At 44.1% G+C, this 18,515-nt stretch overlaps 1 protein-coding gene across 1 annotated transcript in view; it reads right to left on the bottom strand.

Moving 5' to 3' along the window:
• The window catches only part of LOC121838036 (retinol dehydrogenase 12-like), a 95,380-nt gene that overhangs the window by 31,009 nt on the left and 45,856 nt on the right, over positions 1–18,515 (bottom strand). Inside the window, exon 3 of the mRNA XM_042294009.1 lies at positions 17,193–17,285. Within this exon, the coding sequence (XP_042149943.1) occupies positions 17,193–17,285 (93 nt within the window). The remainder of the gene's footprint in view (positions 1–17,192; positions 17,286–18,515) is intronic.

The following is an 18,515-nucleotide window of genomic DNA, read 5'->3' as shown; positions in this document are numbered from 1 at the left end:
AATGTAAGGTCCTGCGCATATGTTATGCATTTTTCGTCTGCATAAATTCATAAATCACTAGTTACTAAAGCTCTTTTTTCTCCTAAATCCTCCTACGCAATAGTTTCATCTCTTGGCGCATCACAGCCTAAGTTGTTTTTGCGCCATAAAACCTCTATCTACTACTACTACAACATCTGACATCTGACCTGTCATGGACCACTCACATAACGCCTGTCAACGCTGATGCTAACCGCACTCTCGGATTCCTTCGCCGTGACCTCAGACAAGCTACATCCCCCGTAAAACAACTAGCTTATACTACCTTGATCAGAACTACACTAGAATTCGCTTCTTTCATATGGTCACCGTGGCAGGCATACCTAACTAACCACCTAAAATCCGTTCAAAGCAGAGCCCTCCGTTTTATTTATTCCGACTATTCCCCTTACGCAAGCATATCAGGATTTCGCCAATCAGCTAACCTTGACACTCTTTCTCACCGCCGCAGGGTGTCTCGTCTTTCTCTTCTTCATCGGATCTTTTATTACAACAGTCATCTCAGACAAAGTTTGTTATCACCTCCTTACGCATTTTCCCTCGTCTCGATCATTCTTGTAAACTCCGTCCGATTTCATCGTCAACCGTCACTTACCAAATGTGTACTTTACCATTGGCCATTGATGAGTGGAACTCACTGCCTGGCGTAATTGTTTCCTTATCTGACACTAAGAAATTTTCTGCAGCCATTAGCTTATTTTTTGTAACCTATAACTAGATTACAGCGTTTTTGTGTAGACAAATAGTTGTTATTTTTTTTAAGTGTTCCCTTTCTTGTATAATGCCAGCTGAGCCTTCAAGGTATAATAAATGATGATGATTATGATACCTGATTTTCGAAGCAAACACCCAGCCTTTATGGAGGTTTTTCTGTGTTGTGGCTCAAACCACAGCTTGAAAAACAACATGAAGTTGTAACTTCTATTATGTTTTACGAAGTAAGTGTTTTACCGTGTCGTTTACATTTTATACTTGAATTAAGAATTGGCCTAATATATAATAGCTGTGGATGACGGTAAAGGATTCGAGGAGACCTGAGAACAAGGTGTCCTTACGGTACGATAAGCTGGTCATTAATAACGAAACATATATTTGGGATATGGATCAGATGCGCAGGCTGAAGATTACAGGGACACCGGGGGATGAGAGAAATTGACGTCAGAGAAAGAAATGTCGCGAGTTCAAATTGATTAATTTAAATGCTAGGAGTGTAGCTAACAAAGTCGAGGATATAGAGCAGATACTGCTGGTGCATTCTCCTGATGCAATGATAGTCACTGAAACATGGTTAAATGCTAATATATTAAATTCGGAAATATGCCCCCCTGATTACAACGTGTTGAGAAAGGACAGGTCCTCAAGAGGAGGTGGAGTGGCAATATTTTTCCGACAGGAGATATCTTGTAAACAACTGTGTGACATGTCTGACTTGGAATCTTTGTTGTGTAAGGTCGTTGTACACGGTGTATCATATGTAATTTGCGCATTCTACAGGCCACCGAATTCCCCATTAAACCTCATTCCACTTCTTAGTGATAAGCTAGATAATTGTACAAACTTCAGGGGAAATTTTATACTAGCAGGGGACTTCAACCTACCCAACATAGACTGGTCCGAGATGACGGTTGGAACTGCTGACCGTTTACATGGAGATGCTCTTTTCGAGGTTGCCTTTTCTCACAACTTAACACAAGTTGTTCATGAGTACACTCGAAGCCAGGGTTGCTCCCATTCAATCCTTGACCTTGTGTTTTTAAATAATAAGTTGAGCGATCTTTATTATACGTGTAAAATACATGAGGGTATTTCAGATCACAAAATGATTGAAGTGATTATACCGGTGAAAATTATGAGTAATCACAATAGCAAATTTGTTAGAGTACCGGATTACCAAAAAGCTGATGATGTTTCCATACTGGACCACTTGTAATTGTCACTTGAAAGGTTTACTAATTATGTGCATACTTGTGGCGCGGATGTAGATCAAATATGGAAATACGGTTGTACTTTGTGATCATTGTTAACACCTGTATCAAGCGATACGTGCCTTTCAGAAATAAGAAAACAAATGTGAAAAATCCATGGATTAGTAGAGATATTCTTCACCTGAAGCGTAAGATTGCCCGAGTAAAAAAAAATAAGCGACATAGTGCTGTACATGCTCCTAATGAAGCAATTTCCACCTTAAGTGCCAAACTAAAAAAAATGATAGCTGAGTCAAAACAATATTTTTATAACGTAACGCTGAGATCATTTCTTTCAAATGCCCCGCAAAAATTTTGGAGATATGTCTCGATTTCAAAGAGGGATACAGTGATAACAACAGTAAGTTCAAACGAATTCAACACATTTTTCGAATCGATATATACTGTGGATGACGGACATCTCCCTGAAATAGCCCCCGACACGTCTCCAGGCATTATCGACGTAGTAGTCACCGAGGAGGGAATTTTTCATTTATTAAATGACGTTGACCCAAAGAAATGTCCTGGTGCTGATGCCATTCATAATGAGTTTTTGAGACGTTACGCAGAATGGATTTAGAAGTATCTATTCATAATCTTTAAGGTGTCACTGCGTTACGGTGTACTACCAATGCAATGGAAAGTTGGGAAAATTATTCCAATTCACAAATCTGGAGACAGAAACAATCCATCAAACTATAGACCGGTATCTTTAACTAGTACGTGTAGTAAACTTCTAGAACATATAATGTTTTCACATATGATTCGATATCTTGATAATCACAATATTCTTACCCCGTTCCAACATGGTTTTAGGAAATCATTATCGACGAGTACACAGCTAATTGAGCTAGTTCATGAACTTGCAAATAGAATAAATGACAGGGGCCAGACTGACTTAATTTTTCTTGACCTTTCAAAGGCGTTCGATCGCGTATCGCATCCTAAACTTCTTCTGAAGCTATCGGCTATTTTTAAAAACGATCAGTTAATTACGTGGATGACCTCTTATCTCTCCAATAGATCGCAATATGTATGTCTTGAGGATGGGACTTCTTCACTTCTGCCAGTAACATCAGGGGTACCACAGGGTTCCGTGCTGGGGCCACTTTTATTTTTAATTTATATCAATGACATCGTTAAGGATGTTCAAGTTCCGGTTAAATTATTCGCCGATGATTGTGTCATTTACTCTGAAATAAAATCACCCCAAGATCAGGTAGCACTTAATGAGGCTTTATTAAAAATTAAGGAATGGTCAGACAAATGGCAAATGAAAATAAACAACGATAAAACCGTTGCAATGACAATTACTCGGAAAAAGAATCCCTTGAAATATTGCTATTCAATAGATGCGATTCCCATTAAATTTGTTGACCACTATAAGTATCTTGGAGTGACAATAACCAGTAAACTTCTTTGGAACCAGCATATCGATGACATAACGAATAAGGCCAGGGCAAAATTATACACACTAAGACGCACCTTAAAATTTGCGGATAACGAAACAAAGAAGACTGCTTACCAATCAATTGCACGACCTATTCTAGAGTACGCGCACACAGTATGGTATCCGCACACGGCAGAAGGAATTAGTAAACTTGAAAGCGTACAAAGACTGGCTGGAAGGTTTATATTTAATAAGTTCAGATATAGTGTGTCTGCCTCGAGCTTACTAGAGCAAGCTAACATCCCGCCATTGGAGGTTAGAGCTAAAATAGACAGACTGCGAAATTTATATTCTTTTATTAATGGAATCTTTAATGTCAGTGGTGATAGATACATACAATTTTCATCAAGCGGATCAGCTAGACTGAACCATACTAGGGCCATTAAACAATATCCTCTTACGCACGATGTCTTCAAATATTCTTTTTTTCCTCGGGCAATCAGTGAATGGAATTCTTCGAATGAAATAGTCACCCTCCCATCACTTGATATTTTTGTTGAAGCAATCGCTTCCGCCATGTGAAAGTGCTCATAAGTACATCACATGATGCCATTATGTAACCACCCCTACTATGGCTCACAGATGTGAGCCGCAGTATTCTTTAAATAAATAAAAAATAAAAATAAATAAAAATTTCAAGATCAGAAGAACATGCGACTTGCGAGCATGACATAGGTTTTTTGACAGCGATGATTACGCCACCGCCTCTAGCCAGGAGTCTATCTTTACGAAAAATATTGTACGATCTGTTTAAAATGAGCTCATCATTTCTTATATCGGTAGTTAACCACGTTTCCGTTCCAAGAATGACGTCTGGCTGGCTAGAGCATGTGACGTTCTCAAGTTCATCCTGTTTTGACAAAATGCTTCGAAAATTTGCGACAAAAAAAGAAAGGTTAAGAGAGACAGCGCGATTTGGACGTTGTTGGTTTACAGCGAGTCAGTTGTTTGATGTTCCGTCTTGGTGAGGCGCACGAAGCAGAACAACTGAGTCACTAGCTGCATCGTAAACATATGTCGCTGTTCAGGAATGTAGTTTATTGTAACTAATCTTATATTTTGCACCACTATTTCTAAATTGTTCAGCAAATTCCCACAAATTCTGCCTCGCAATGCGCACCCTATCAGAAAAGTCCTCCGATATCCTGATTTGTGGAGAGACGTTCTTCAGTTTAAAACCATTTTTAATAACCTCTTCTTTACTTTGATAGCGCAGGAATTTTACGATTATCGGTCGACTGGATCCTGGTCGTTTTTTACCCAATCGGTGAGCCCTTTCAATTTCGCCCATTTCTATGCCAAGCATTTCTCGGGTGAAGCCACTGACGATGGTTTTAGCATCGTTCCATGACTCATTTTCTATTTCGGGTAAGCCTTTGAATATTAGATTGTTTCGTCTCATTCTGTTCTCCATGTCGTCGACAACGCTACTTATTCCAGACAGGTGGTCCCGAAAAGAAACCGAATCGCATTTAATACTATGTACCGTTGCTTCAACAGTGCTCAAATTCACCTGCATATTTGTGATTTCGTGCGCTTTGAGTTCAAGATTTGTTACCCGGACTCCAAGCGCAGCGATGCCGCTGTTGATTTGGTCCAACTTAACAGAATTTTCAATCTGATTCTGGGTGAACGCCGTAACCAAACTCTCAACAGTTCTTTGCAGCTTATCAATTTTTTTCGGCATTCGTGGTGGGTCCGGGGTTAACTTCGACGTCACCGGCGGAGGTCAAAAGCATGAACATCACAATAGCCACAGTTAGCAACTTCACTGACCCGAACATGCCTCTGACATGAAGGCGTAGAACCTTTGTGTGCAGAAGCGAGGTCGTTCTCTTTCTAGGTACAAAGCGGCCGATACGGGCTCGGTAGGTAACTATGTCAACGGCCATCACAACAACCAGGCGTTAAAACATTAACACAATTCGGGGGATTCACAGCCACTACAAAGTAGATAATATTAGATAAGTAGATAAGTAGATAATTGTTACAATGAAAGTGGCGTCCAGGGGCTTTTATCTAGTTAAAAAAAACTCTCATCCCTGGTGTTTTTGAAGCCTCTGAGCGTTTCAAGTGGTTAGCTTTTCATCAGTTAAATATTTCCAAATCAAATATAGAGTTTTCAAAGGTATTGAAGCTCCGAAAAGCTAAGATGCTTTTTTCCCTTACAAGGTCAGAAGTTCGAAAACTCAAATTCCTCAGCTAAGGGAGTTCGGAAGTTTGAAAACAATCGAATTTCTTAGCGCCAAAAATGACAAAGTTTGAAATTCGTCAAATATTTTGTTATGAGTGAACATCTTTAAACACTTTCGAACCTGTCAAATCCACTGGTTTGATCTTGGAACTTCGAACCTTTGGTGCGAAAGAGGTTCCCGGCACTACCAGTTTATATCACTCCGCCAGCAAATCACTTCCACTTGTGTCCTTGACATCACTGACGTCACGGTTTTAAGAACAATCTCTTTCAATAAAGCAGTTCACGTGCTAACGCCAATGATGACGAGGGATGATAGCTTTTTGTAGGGATTTTTCTGCTTCTTGCCTACCCGTGTTTACATAAATATGTCGTGCCGGGATTCATTTTTGTCCGCGATAGTTTGTGTTACGACGTGTGAATTTCGTCACAATGTATAATTGCCCACTTAGTCGAGCGAATAGGCCCAGCAACCGTCTAGAGTCTAGACGGTATATCGGCACGCTCTTTCGGCGCCGATGGACTCTCCTTGTACATTTGAGGCTCGTCCCTAACTCAAGTTACGTCGCAAAATTATAGCGGTACGTCCGTTTCTTCGTGGTGGTTCCTCTGAGCTTATGTAACATTTTCACAATCGACGAGGTACGCTGCGTGGAATGCTAGAATGACGGGATCACCGTGCTGTCTCAAAGGACTCCGTTCCCCGCTCTGCTGCCTTAAATAAATTAAAAATGCCTACTGAAATGACACCTTAAAGTAGTAATTATTCACACGAAGAACGTCGCTACCTTGCCCAGCTTCTTCGTTGCGTTTAGTTGCATGATAAGCCAGGTAAGGAACGGTTGCCTCGTCCCACCACTGTCATCCACACTAAACATCGTAACACCCTTGTGGGTGTAAATGGCTTGTCCTATAACTAACACCCATTTGGGCGTAGCAAAACCCCCTAAACAAAGGGCGTTATTTCCAACACCCCTAAAATAGGGTGTTTCCCCTAACACCCTTAAAGGGACGGCGTTATTCCGAACACCCTTCAATTAGGGTGTGATTCCACTGTACACTTTTTTATTAGGGCGTTATGTCTGCGCAGTACGCCCTCTAAATTGTGTGTATCACCGCCAGAAAGGGAAATAAAAAAGGCGCGTTTACCTACACCCATAAAGTAGGGCGTAATAACCCAAAAGAGTGCACGAAAAAATGACTGCAAATGCCTGGTTCACTTTTTATTTTTTAATCAAGGTTCTAACAGGTTCTACAATATTCTGTAACGACGATTGCAAGCAGGTCATCTGGCCGCAGCCATGTCTCTGCTTATGCGGGCAAGTGCGTGCAATTACAAGCGTGCCAAAGGGCAAAGCTACGTTCACGCGCACGTCATCAAACTTGGCGAAGGCAAGACTGAAAGAAATAGTTCTCTTTTATCCTCGCAATTCCACCACTACCAAGACGCTTCTAAACCAGTGGCGGTCCGTGCGTGTAAGGTCATGAGTATTTCAACCGGATATTGTTTCATAACCCCTTCAAATTGTACAACCGAAAGCCCTAATTGAATCTCCAACTGTACTTTTCTTGTGACGTTTATGCTTTCTTGCACTGGTCACGTGGACAAAAGTGGTAGGCTTGCAAAGATGGTACGAACGGGAGTTGCTTGGGACGTAAGCGGCAGTTCATGTTTGTAACAGTAAAATGGTCTATTGAAACGGAAGCAGGGAGGCTATGTTCGACAAATGTTTCGTTACTCCTAAAAATAAACGGAAGTGGCGGAAGTGACGATATCGCGTTTGATTAGTTAGAGGTTCAAATGACGAAAGTTACCTATTTTCGCCATTTGACCTTCCAACCAATCGAACGCGATATCGTCGCTTCCGTCACTTCCATTTCTTTTTAGGAGAAATGAAACCTTTGTCGGATATAACCCCCTTAGACTACTATCAGAAGCATGCTTGCAGAGTACTCACAAATAAAACAGCGATCTCATGCAATCCGTGATAGATGCATAATCGATTCGGGCAGCACAGAACTATCCAGAAACGCAATATCTAGCGATGAAGGCGGTCGATCACATTCAACGGAAGTCTCGCGGCCCGCCGATGAGCAGCTCTTTGTCGAAACGCGTTCAACAAATACAGCACAATAATTCCATGGACTCCGACGAAATAAACGACCATTTCCGAAAAGTTGGCATGGATGTATTCCGGCCGTTCACGACGAAAAATCACGGCCGCGACTGATACGCACGAAAAACAGGAATGCACTGACGGGCGCTCCCCTTTTCGTAAACCGTACCTACGTGGCCCCTACAACTCACCATAACTTAGCATACGGCAAAGACTACGGCCCCAGATAGAGCACTGCACGGGCCCGGGCCAGCCCGAAAGCCCGAGCTCGGCCCGGCCCGCGGGCCGGGCTCGGGCCGGGTAGCACGTATTTTCTCGGGCCCGGGCCGGGCTCGGGCTTGAACAAAAAAATTCTCGGGCCGCGCCGGCCCGGGCCGGCCCGGGCCGTGCCTGGGCAATCTTGTGCCGTAAATCATAAATTGTTGTTGATAGCAAGAATTTTGCTCATTAATCTTTTAGGTTCAATGAATACAAAAAAAAAAGCGAAGTCCAAATTCACTACAGCGTCGGTAAAAATAATAACTAAAAGAGATCTTGAAGCTAGAAAGCCTTCAAGCTTTTTCCGTGTGAGCGAGGGTTCAGTGTTATAAATTGTAAACAAAATAAAGTCCCAGTCATATGCTTGTCAACCTGTCTGATTCATCGCTCTCAGAAATATCTAGTTCACTATTAGGAAGATTTAGAAAAACGTACGCAAGCGCTTTGGGTACCGTAAAGATAGCGTTGCGATGTAAAACCTATGGCGAAGCTAATTTTAGCTTGCCCGAAGTGCTTGAGTACGTTATTCTAAGACTCTTGCACAGAGCGCGACACTATATTAGCGCGAACAAGCGATCGTCGTGTTTTTATGTTTATCTCATAGAATCAAAAGGCTGTTTTCGAAACTATTAGTGTCTTTAGAAGTGCTCATCTGGGCCACAGACCTAAGCGGTATACTTTGGTGCCTACTAAAACCATTTCGAAGTAAAATTTTAAAAAAGAGCCAACGTCGTGTTCGCGGTATCAGTGTCGCGCAGTGTACAATCCGTTTCGCGCTTGCACGTTTTGGGAACCATCTTGGAAAAATCGTTTTAAGGGGTTAAGTAGGAATATATTAAACTTAAGCTTGCCTGAAAGGGTTTATACAACCCTTTCAGGCAAGAACGCGTCGGCATGTAAAGCTGCTTCAGAACATATTCTTAAACAGAAAAGGTGCGCAGACCAGGCTTAGAACGATGGAGACTTTTTGCGAAGAGGTTGCGATGTGCAGGGCCTTATAAAAGTAGGTTGAAACGGGACGCGATCAAACGCAAAGGGTGTTTCGGAATCTGGTTCAAATAAGGAGGGCGTTTAGGGAATAGGTCGAAACAGGACAAATTCAAACGAGAAGGGCGTTTAGGGAACTGATCGAAACGGGACGGGTTCGTATGGGAAGGGCGTTTAAAGAATGGGTCGAAACAGGGCGAGTTCAAATGGGGAGCTCGTTTCGGGAACGGGTCGAAACGGGACCGGTTCAAATGGGAATGGGTCGTTTCGGGCTACAGCCATCGGGCCGGGTCGGGCAGGGCCTAGAAATTAAAAATTATTTCGGGCTCGGGCCGGGCCCGGGCCGTGTCTCTTCCGGGCCGGGTCGGGCCGGGCCTAGAAATTAAAAATTTTGTCGGGCTCGGGCCGGGCACGGGCCGTGTCTCTACCGGGCCGGGTCGGGCCGGGCCTATAGAAATTCCGGCCCGTGCAGTGCTCTACCCCAGTAGCCCATCAGCGCGTCAGAGTTAGTCACGTGACAAATTTTCGTCCAAGCGTCCTTGTCCTACGGAGAGCGGTCACGTGTTTCGCGCCACCCCTCTGATTTGCTAGAAGTGGCCTTCGCACTCGCTCACAGCAACACGAAGACAAAAAACAAGGTGTGGAGGCTTATCAGAAGGCGAGGTCAAAGGGGGTTGGACAAAGCCGCTAATCTTCCTCTGCTGCTTTCTATTGCCACCTGCCCTGCCCAGGGAAGGTCGCGAAATCGGACTCGTCAGGGCTTGCTTTGCGTAGTACAACCTTGAGCGTCTCAAACTGCCACTCATGTGGACGCGCATGATCTGGTGCGGACCGCGAGATCACAAGATAAATACGAAAAACAATTTTGAACCCCGTCGAAGACGCGGTTTCACGCGTACCAAAGAAAAACCGGAAAAAAAAAAAAGTGTCGGAAAGCTAGAAATTTTGGTGTCATTACTCAGAGGTAAGAGTCGCGTCCCTGGGGGTATCATTAATCCGGCACTTTCGATTGTCTTGCGACATTGTTTCTTCAGAGCTACACTCCAAAATGAAGTCTCAGTGAAGGTGCTATAAGTAGTGCGAAACCCAGTCAGAAGAGTTTGTAATATCCGAAATGAGGGCGCCACAGTTTGTTCAAGTCTTCAGCTTAAAAGGTCTTTTTCAGGTTAAAAGTAAGCAGATTCTATTTCGCTTAATTTTGCTTTGTTTTGTTTTTTAATGTCGGATTTGAGGCAGTCAAGAAATGAAAAATACGTCGCCGGCATAGCCGATTCACGCAGGACACTCTTGACAGTCAACCAAAAACGGCGCCAGTTACGGTATGTCAGCATAGCGTCAGCGCGACCCATCCCATTTTTCACAGATATTGGCTAGAGCAAAATAATATCGGCACAATCTTTCCAATTTAATTCCATAAAGCGCATTAGTGTGTGCTGCCTAGGTGGTATATTTAGACGTCTTCATTCATTTTTTTTTGCGAGCCAGATGATTTTTTTTTTTATAATCAAGGTTGAAAGGATAAAACTGATGCACGCGCGAAACATAATTTTAGGCTCGTGTCGAACGAAGAGTTCAATAGGAGTTGCAAAAACTATTATCTAGCACTTCCTAATCACACGCGACTCCGAGTGGCGATTAATTATACTCGATGTTTGTACGGCCGTACATCAACAACAGTTTCACCAAAGCAATAAATATGAACGGCTATGAAATCATGGGTGTATTTGACAGCATCACCATTACGCTCCTTTCACACCGTGTGGGTGAAGGCCGTAAAATTCGACCATACACCCTTTTTAGACGATTTCAGACACCATCGCTGTAAAGTGGGGCGTAAAGAGGGCGTGTAAAGGGTGTAAAACGTGGGCACACCCTTTTTACGCCCACCGATATTCAGAAATCGTCTAAAAAGCGTGTAAAAAGGGTGTGTTTCCTAACCTACACCCTTCTTACACCCTTTTTACACGATTATGGGTGTTACAATGTTTAGTGTGTACATGAAGGCGCCGTGGGACAAAAATTGTGTCGTCCTGTCACCCTCGACGACACAAAGTACAGAAAACCTTCCAGGTCGTTTTTGCTCATCGCGCAAAGTAACGCCAGTACATTTGACACAACGAGACAATGCTGTTTGTCTGGAATAGCATCGAGCTCTTTCTCGCTCTTCGTTCGCAACTGAGACCATCTTGGTCTGCGGGGCATCTTGCAGAGCAGACGATGCACTACTTTCTTCATAGTAGAGGGACTTGAAGCGGGCGCATTAAGTCTGTGGGGGGTCATGCACAGAATTCTTATGCTATCACTGTTGCCTATATCCCGAATAACTGCAGCTATATCTTCTTTGGTATGTTTTTGAAACATCGTGCATACGCTGGGGTTATCAGTGGGCGTTCTAGATTTACTCGCCTCCCCCCCCCCCCTTTCCCGCCTAACAACAGCACGCAGTTCGTAAGGCCCCGTCACACTGAGGCAACCCGACGGCAACAGCAACACAACACGTTGTCCAACAGTCGGGCAACTTGTTGCTTGCTCCCCGTGTTGTCCGACAAACCTGTCACATCGTGGCAACAGCAGCACAACCTGGACGACAGCTTATATATTGCCTCGTTATGACAGCTTTCGGCAACAAAAACTGCAGCAATTTATGTTGGACAACGTGCGTTGCCCTGATCGCTCGCTGAGCAAATTTCGGGCCGGAAACACAACACAGATAGCTTCGGTGGCAGAGTTAGTTCCCTATCAATAACGTCTTACTCAAATAAAGGCTAGGAAAACTTTATTTAACAATAATTAAGACTGGTGTTCAGCTAAAAAATTATAATAAATGTTTTTACTGCGTAAATACGAAAAGCGATAGTCGAAATGGTGACAGCTACGGTCGTGAATGTTCAGACGTGTTGAAATTAGAACCGCCTAGAGACCAGCTCACATAACTGCAAGTGAAATAAAATGGGATGCCTACTCACCCGTTGACACATAATAATAAAAATAATCCAGGAAAGCAAATATTATTAAATGGAAGCATCAACAATCATCATCCCAGGCATCAACAATCATCATCAGAGTGGTCGTTTTATGCGGAGGGCAAGTTCGTCTGCTTCTTGAGCAGGGGGTAGCGGTGACGTCAGAACGCCGAGCCCTGATTGGCTGATCGCGACCCCCTATCTGAGCGTCGTCTGTTCCTTTGCAACGTCGTCTGCGTCTGTCTTACCTTTCCTGCGACTTTCGGAAGTGCAGGTCTTTACAAGCGAGCTCGACTTCGCCTTTCAGAGAGGGCAGACGAGATAACTCGAGCGGTACGTTGTTTTTGTCTAACAATTAGCAGACGCGCATCAAGGAGGGAAGTCAAAGGACTCACTGGCGAGGTGTCCCGAAGCGCCGAGGTTTGTTGCTAAGAACCGAGAGTGAGGGTGGTTAGTGTCCCGCAAGTTCCCTCCCAAATACTTTTTCCCTCCTTTCGTGTGCGGCGAGACTCCTTACTCTTTAACGGCGTCGGCGGGTTGGCGGGATTGGCGCAGTCAACGTCGTCTGCTTTACGTCTGCTAGTCAAAGCGATGGCTGCTTTACCTTTCCTGCGTCTGTCAGAGATTCACCGCTTTTTCACCGGCGAGAACGCGGCCTTCGAAACAGGCGAAAGGACATACCTTGAAGGATACGTCCTTTCTTTTGAGGTGAAGGATTTCACTCTAGTTGCGAATGTCCAGGCGTCGTTTAAGAATTGTAGCTACGCGGTAAAGATGACGCTCTCCGATAAAGGTGACATATTAGAGAGTCACCGTGAGTGCTCTCGCGGGGCCGCAAAGTGCAGCCATATGGCGGCTACCGCACTTTACGCGGCTCTAAATGGACTGTCCAAGATGGACCTTCCAAAGTAGTGGCTGCAACGGCCCAAGAGCAGCATGCCGCGGCAGGTCGCTCGCTCAGGTAAGAAGTAAACACCGTGTTCATCGCTATGTTAAAACGTTTAGTTGCACGAGTTTCGTGAATGATACCTTACGTTTAATGGGTTGTTCAAGGATGATCAGCTAAAGACAGATGACAGCAGACGTAGTGACTGTAAATAAACAAATCCGGCTGTGCGATCGGTACTGTCAGCACATCATAGCCCAAAAGTGCTCGATCGCCTCTTGTTGTCACAGCTTTCTCGCTCTACTAAAAGGCTGTTGTCACTTTGCTTATTCGGGTATGTATGTGTGGCGTAAACTCAAGTGGCATCAGTTTGAAAACTTGTGCTAATCTGTGGAAGAGAATTCGAGCGAGATCGATTGAGCTACCCGAGCGGCGTTGAACGTATCGCGGAAGTTATGTCGTAGACTCGTTGACACCAAAGCGTAATTATTGTTATAATGCTATAAAATGCAAAGGTGCAAGCGAGCTAGACAAGAATGACGAAAATAATCCCTGGGGAAGGGGAACAAGAGGGACAAAGGACAAACACAAATCTTTTTCGAAGGCCGCGTTCTCGCCGGTGAAAAAGCGGAGAATCTCCGACAGACGGAGGAAAGGTAGACAAAAACAACGTATCGCTCGAGCTATTTCGTCTGCCCTGTCTGAAAGGCAAAGTCGAGCTCGCTGGTAACGACCTGCACTTTCGAAAGTCGCAGGAAAGGTAAGACAGACGCAGACGACGTTACAAAGGAGCAGACGACGCTCAATAGGGGGTCGCAATCAGCCAATCAGGGCTCGGCGTTCTGGCGTCACCGCTACCCCCTGCGCAAGAAGGACACGAACTTGCCCGCCGCATAAAACGGCCACTTTGATAATGATTGTTGATGCTTGGAACTGTGAAACAGCCGCTACCAGATACCTGATTTGTTTCGAAAATCTCCGGGACGTTTTGGGGAATGAAGCAACCACATAGCGGGCGGTAGGCAAATAGACAGCGTTGAAAAATATTTATATCAAAGATTGTTATGAACGCCGATCGTGTCGGTGTCGCAGTTTTGAAGCACTGTCAGTTCAGCTCAGCACCACGCTACAAAAGACGCCTTGGGGTACGGCCGGTGCTAACTCAGTTTTACAGTAGAAATAGGAATTGCATGAAAGAAAGAACCGGGCACAAACACTTCATACGGTAGCGTAAATCTCGAACATTATTAGCGATTACACTTTTCTCGGTTAGGGCTACCTACTTTGTCAACGAATGATGAACATTTTGACAAAATGAAGGGTGGCGAAATACTCCCCGTGTCAAGTTATCCAATCACAGTAACTGGTTGATTTCGTTCCGTGGTAATTTCTGGCCCTTCAAACGCACTAGCACTTTGTATAGTTACATATCCAGCGACTCCGCCCCGCACACACACGAAGGTAAACAATCAAGATGGCGGAGTGTTCCCCGTGTTGTCCCCGCCGTCAGCGCGGTGTGACAGGGCGGTTGGACAACAAATCAGGCAACACGGTTGCCGGCCGGCAACAACATGTAGCCCGACTGTCGTTGTTGCCGCGATTTGTTAAAGCCCTGTCACACTGAGGCAACACGACGGCAACAGCAACACAACACGTTGTCCAACAGTCGGGCAACTTGTTGCTCGCTCCCCGTGTTGTCCGACAAACCTGTCACATTGCGGCAACAGCACGACAACATGGACGACAACTAAAACGTTGCCTCGGTATGACAGCTTTCGGCAACAAAAAAAAGCAGCAACTTCTGTTGGACAACGCGTGTTGCACTGATTGGTGGCTGAGTGAATTTCGGGCCGGCAACACGACAACATAGATAGCTTCGATGGTAGAGCTAGTCCCCTGTCAATAACGTATCTTACTCAAGTAAAGGCTTGGAATACGTTATTTAACAATAATTGTGGCTGGTGTGCAGCTAAAATATCTTCGATTAATGTTTTTGCTGCGTATTTACGGAATGGGGCGATTTTCGAAGTGGTCACAGCTACGGTCGTGAACGCTCAGACTGGTTTTGAAATTAGAACTGCCGAGAAACCAGCTCACATTACTGATAATGAAATAAAATGCCATGCCTGCTCACCCGCTGATAAAGTACAATGAAAATAATCCAGAAAACCAAAGAAAAAAATTGAAGCATCAGAAAACCAAAGAAAAAAAATTGAAGCATCAGAAAACCAAAGAAAAAAAATTGAAGCATTAAAACGACCACTCTGATCATGATTGTTGATGCTTGGAACTTGAAAAGAGCCGCTATACCTGATTTGTTTTAAAAATACCCAGGGCGTTTTGGCGACTGAAGCTGTCACATAAAAAATATGTATTCCACCGATCCTTATGAAGGCCGATCGTGTCGGTGTCGCAGTTATGAAGCACTGTCAGTTCAGTCCACGGTGGTTCAGTCACAGCCGCCTGTTCATTTCAACACCACGCTACAAAAGACGCTTTGGAGTACTGCCGGTGCTAACTCAATTTTACAGTAGAAATAGGAATTGCATGAAAGAAAGAACCGGGCAGAAACACTTCATGCTGTGGCGTAAATCCCGAACATACATATCAGCGATGTCACTTTTCCTCGGGTAAGGCTATCTGCTTTGTCAGCGAATGAAGAACATTTTGATAACAAACCGAGCGAAAAATACTCCCCGTGTCAAGTTTTCTAATCACAGTCACTGGATGATGTCGTACCGTAGTAATTTCCAGCCCTTCGAACGCACTAGCACTTTGTAGAGTCACATTTCTAGCGATTCCGCGCCGCACACGAGCGAAGGTAAACAATCAAGATGGTGGAGTGTTCCCCGTGTTGTGCGCGCCGTTAGCGCGGTGTGACAGGGTTGTCGGACAACAAATCGGGCAACACGGTTGCCGGGCGGCAGCAACGTGTTGCCCGACTGTTGTTGTTGCCTCGATGTGACAGGGTCGCCGGCAGCACGATTTCCCCATGTTGCCGCATAGAGTTCTCCAACTGTTGCCCCAGTGTGACAGGGGCTTTCGGGTCGCCGGGAACATGACTTCCTCGTGTTGCCGGATAGAGTTGTCCAACTGTTGCCTCAGTGTGACAAGGCCTTTAGTGTTTTTGTTTGTGCGTGTGCGCGTGTCACAGGAGTAGAAAAATAGGTATTTATTGAGGAGAAAGAATAAAAATATAAAAAAATCTTTTCATGTGACCACTTGACTGCTCTATTGTTACTGAAATAGTGTATAATGTGATTTCACAACATGTATGCATATCGTTTTAGCTTTGACTATAAGTACGAACTATTACATTATACGCATTATCTTGTTCAATTAGCATGATTACATAGAAAACGAGTCACGTAGCCCACATGTAGCACCGATATTTTGAACATTTAGTAGCGCCAAACAGGCTGCGGAGAGTAGATAAAAGATAAACTTCCAGAATTGTTGAATTAAAAAAAAAGAAGGAATATAGGACTTGAGTTTGCCTCAAAAAAAGATTAGAGGTTATTTTTTTTTGTTGCAAATATGACTACATGGAAACTGCAGTATGTGAATTTTTTTTCGCATTTATAATAATTATTTGAGTTGTTTCAGTATGCTTTAGGTAGTTTATTCTGAATGCCGGTGTGGCCATGTTGATGTTTTTGTTTTTCTTCATGCAGCGTGATTTTGCGCATTGTGTGTACGTAGTGAACTGTATGTTTTTTGATCTACAATTGTATAAATTTTGGGGAGGAGGAAGCTCGCCAGGCTGATCATTTAACTTTCTGTCCTCAACCTCCCCCATCGCTCTCATAAGAAAGAAAGTTATTAAATTTACAGCCACTGACTACGTTAGGAATGGAGGGCGTATGATGTTCCCTTTTCTTGCTACGTCGTTTGTCCTTCGGCGTTTCTGTCGTGTAATGCAGACACCTCGTTGGCTCCCAAGCGTTAATAAAACGTTCAAGACTCGCGATGCCTGCGCCTTTGAGCTCTCAGCGAACTTAGCACTTGAGACTACTGTGTGTCGCATTCTGGGGATCGTTTGCTTTCTCCTTGCTGTAACACTCTCTTAGGGGCTTTAAAAACAATTCAGTTGGAGAAATGATCGACGACATGTGTGAGAGGGGACGGGCATTCACTGTCCACATCCTACCTGTATCTTTGTGTTGTCCTCTTCCAGTTGCGTACAGTAGGAGGCATCTACGTGTTGGTCAGATGGCCGTTCAGTGCGTACAAACTAAAGGAAAGTGGCCTTAATTCGTACACGTCAGCGGTAATCACCGAATTACAAAAATAATCTGAAATTTGGTGAGCTTACGTACGCGAGAGTGTCTTACCCACGAGCAGCATGGTGAGGAGAAAGGGACCCAGGTAGTTGACCTGGAATGCACGCTCGTAGCCGTCCCGGGTCAGCTCCACCTCTTCAGAGCCTGGACGGTGCACAACAGAATGGTCGAAAGAGGAACGCACTGTGAAGGCATACTTTTTTTCTTCTATATATATAGATATATACACAGTATGGTAGCAAAATGTCAAAGCAGGACTTGAAGAGATGGATCGCCTCGCGTATTATTCTACTACTTGGAGTATCCCATAATATAAAACTGAAGTAAAAAAAAATTAAATTACATTTTATAATATTGCGAGTTTTTTCACTGTCTAAACAATGGCAAGAATGGCACCCTAGCTGGTGTCCCATGCGTGCAAAGCAGGTGCAATGTGCGCGGATATGTTGGTCTGGCAGACTTGAAATCGCACCCGCTTAGCAGCACGAGCAAAGACATAGAGGCGGCCAGATGCTGTGCTTCCAACTATGCCTAGCACACCTTGATCGAAATTATTTTTTGGGTCTTAAAATTAAGACGTAATATATACCTATTGCCACACTCTGTTCCGAAATTTGCAAAGAAAAGTTAATTCCAGTTTAGCTACTTGTTTTTGGTTCGAGTAGTGAATGATGGGGAAAAAGCTAGAGTTTTCTGGAGGGTAGGGGCGTGGCCGGCCTTTAAAATGTGTTTCTGTGTAAAGTAAAAAATATGCGACAAGTAACCCAAAAAATGCAGTTTGGGGGTGCAATTTTCGTAGCACATCTTGTTTACGACTTCTCGTAGTCGGGATTTTTGTTTGCGCTTGATTTCTTGGTGTTTCTGGGTTGCGCTAATTGTGCTCGCTTCTCGACGCAGGCGTCAACGAACGTAAAGTCGCTGCTTGCATTTATGGTATGTGCAGTGGTAGTCGAGGCAGCTCTCTCGAGACTTCATTCGAATCCAATAGACTACTTTATAACGCGATAGACTGCCGTAACAAGAGCAACACTCATTTCGGTAGCAACTTAAAAGGCATCTGACACGCCAAAAAATTTTTTTTTTTTTTTATGCTAGGCGTTGAAATGGCATGTCAGGACATTACAAAAAAATTGTTTCACTATAGAGGTGCGTAGTTTTTTTTTGGATAAAAATAGAAATACGAGGCCCGATTCAAAGTTCCCGCCAGTGCACTGTGACGTAACAGTATACCGCAAGGTGTCGGGGCGGTCAGAAGGGAGGCATCGGCGGAAGTCACGTGAGTTGTATCCCTCCTCGTGCTTACCGCGAGCGCGTGTAATATTTTTTAAACATTTTTGTTGTTCTCCGCACCTCCACGAGCGATCCAAGCAGACA

The sequence above is a fragment of the Ixodes scapularis genome, unplaced genomic scaffold, assembly GCF_016920785.2.
Source record: "Ixodes scapularis isolate PalLabHiFi unplaced genomic scaffold, ASM1692078v2 PGA_scaffold5__190_contigs__length_132052651, whole genome shotgun sequence".
Taxonomy (NCBI): Eukaryota; Metazoa; Arthropoda; class Arachnida; order Ixodida; family Ixodidae; genus Ixodes; species Ixodes scapularis.
This window is presented reverse-complemented; position numbering and strand designations above follow the sequence as displayed.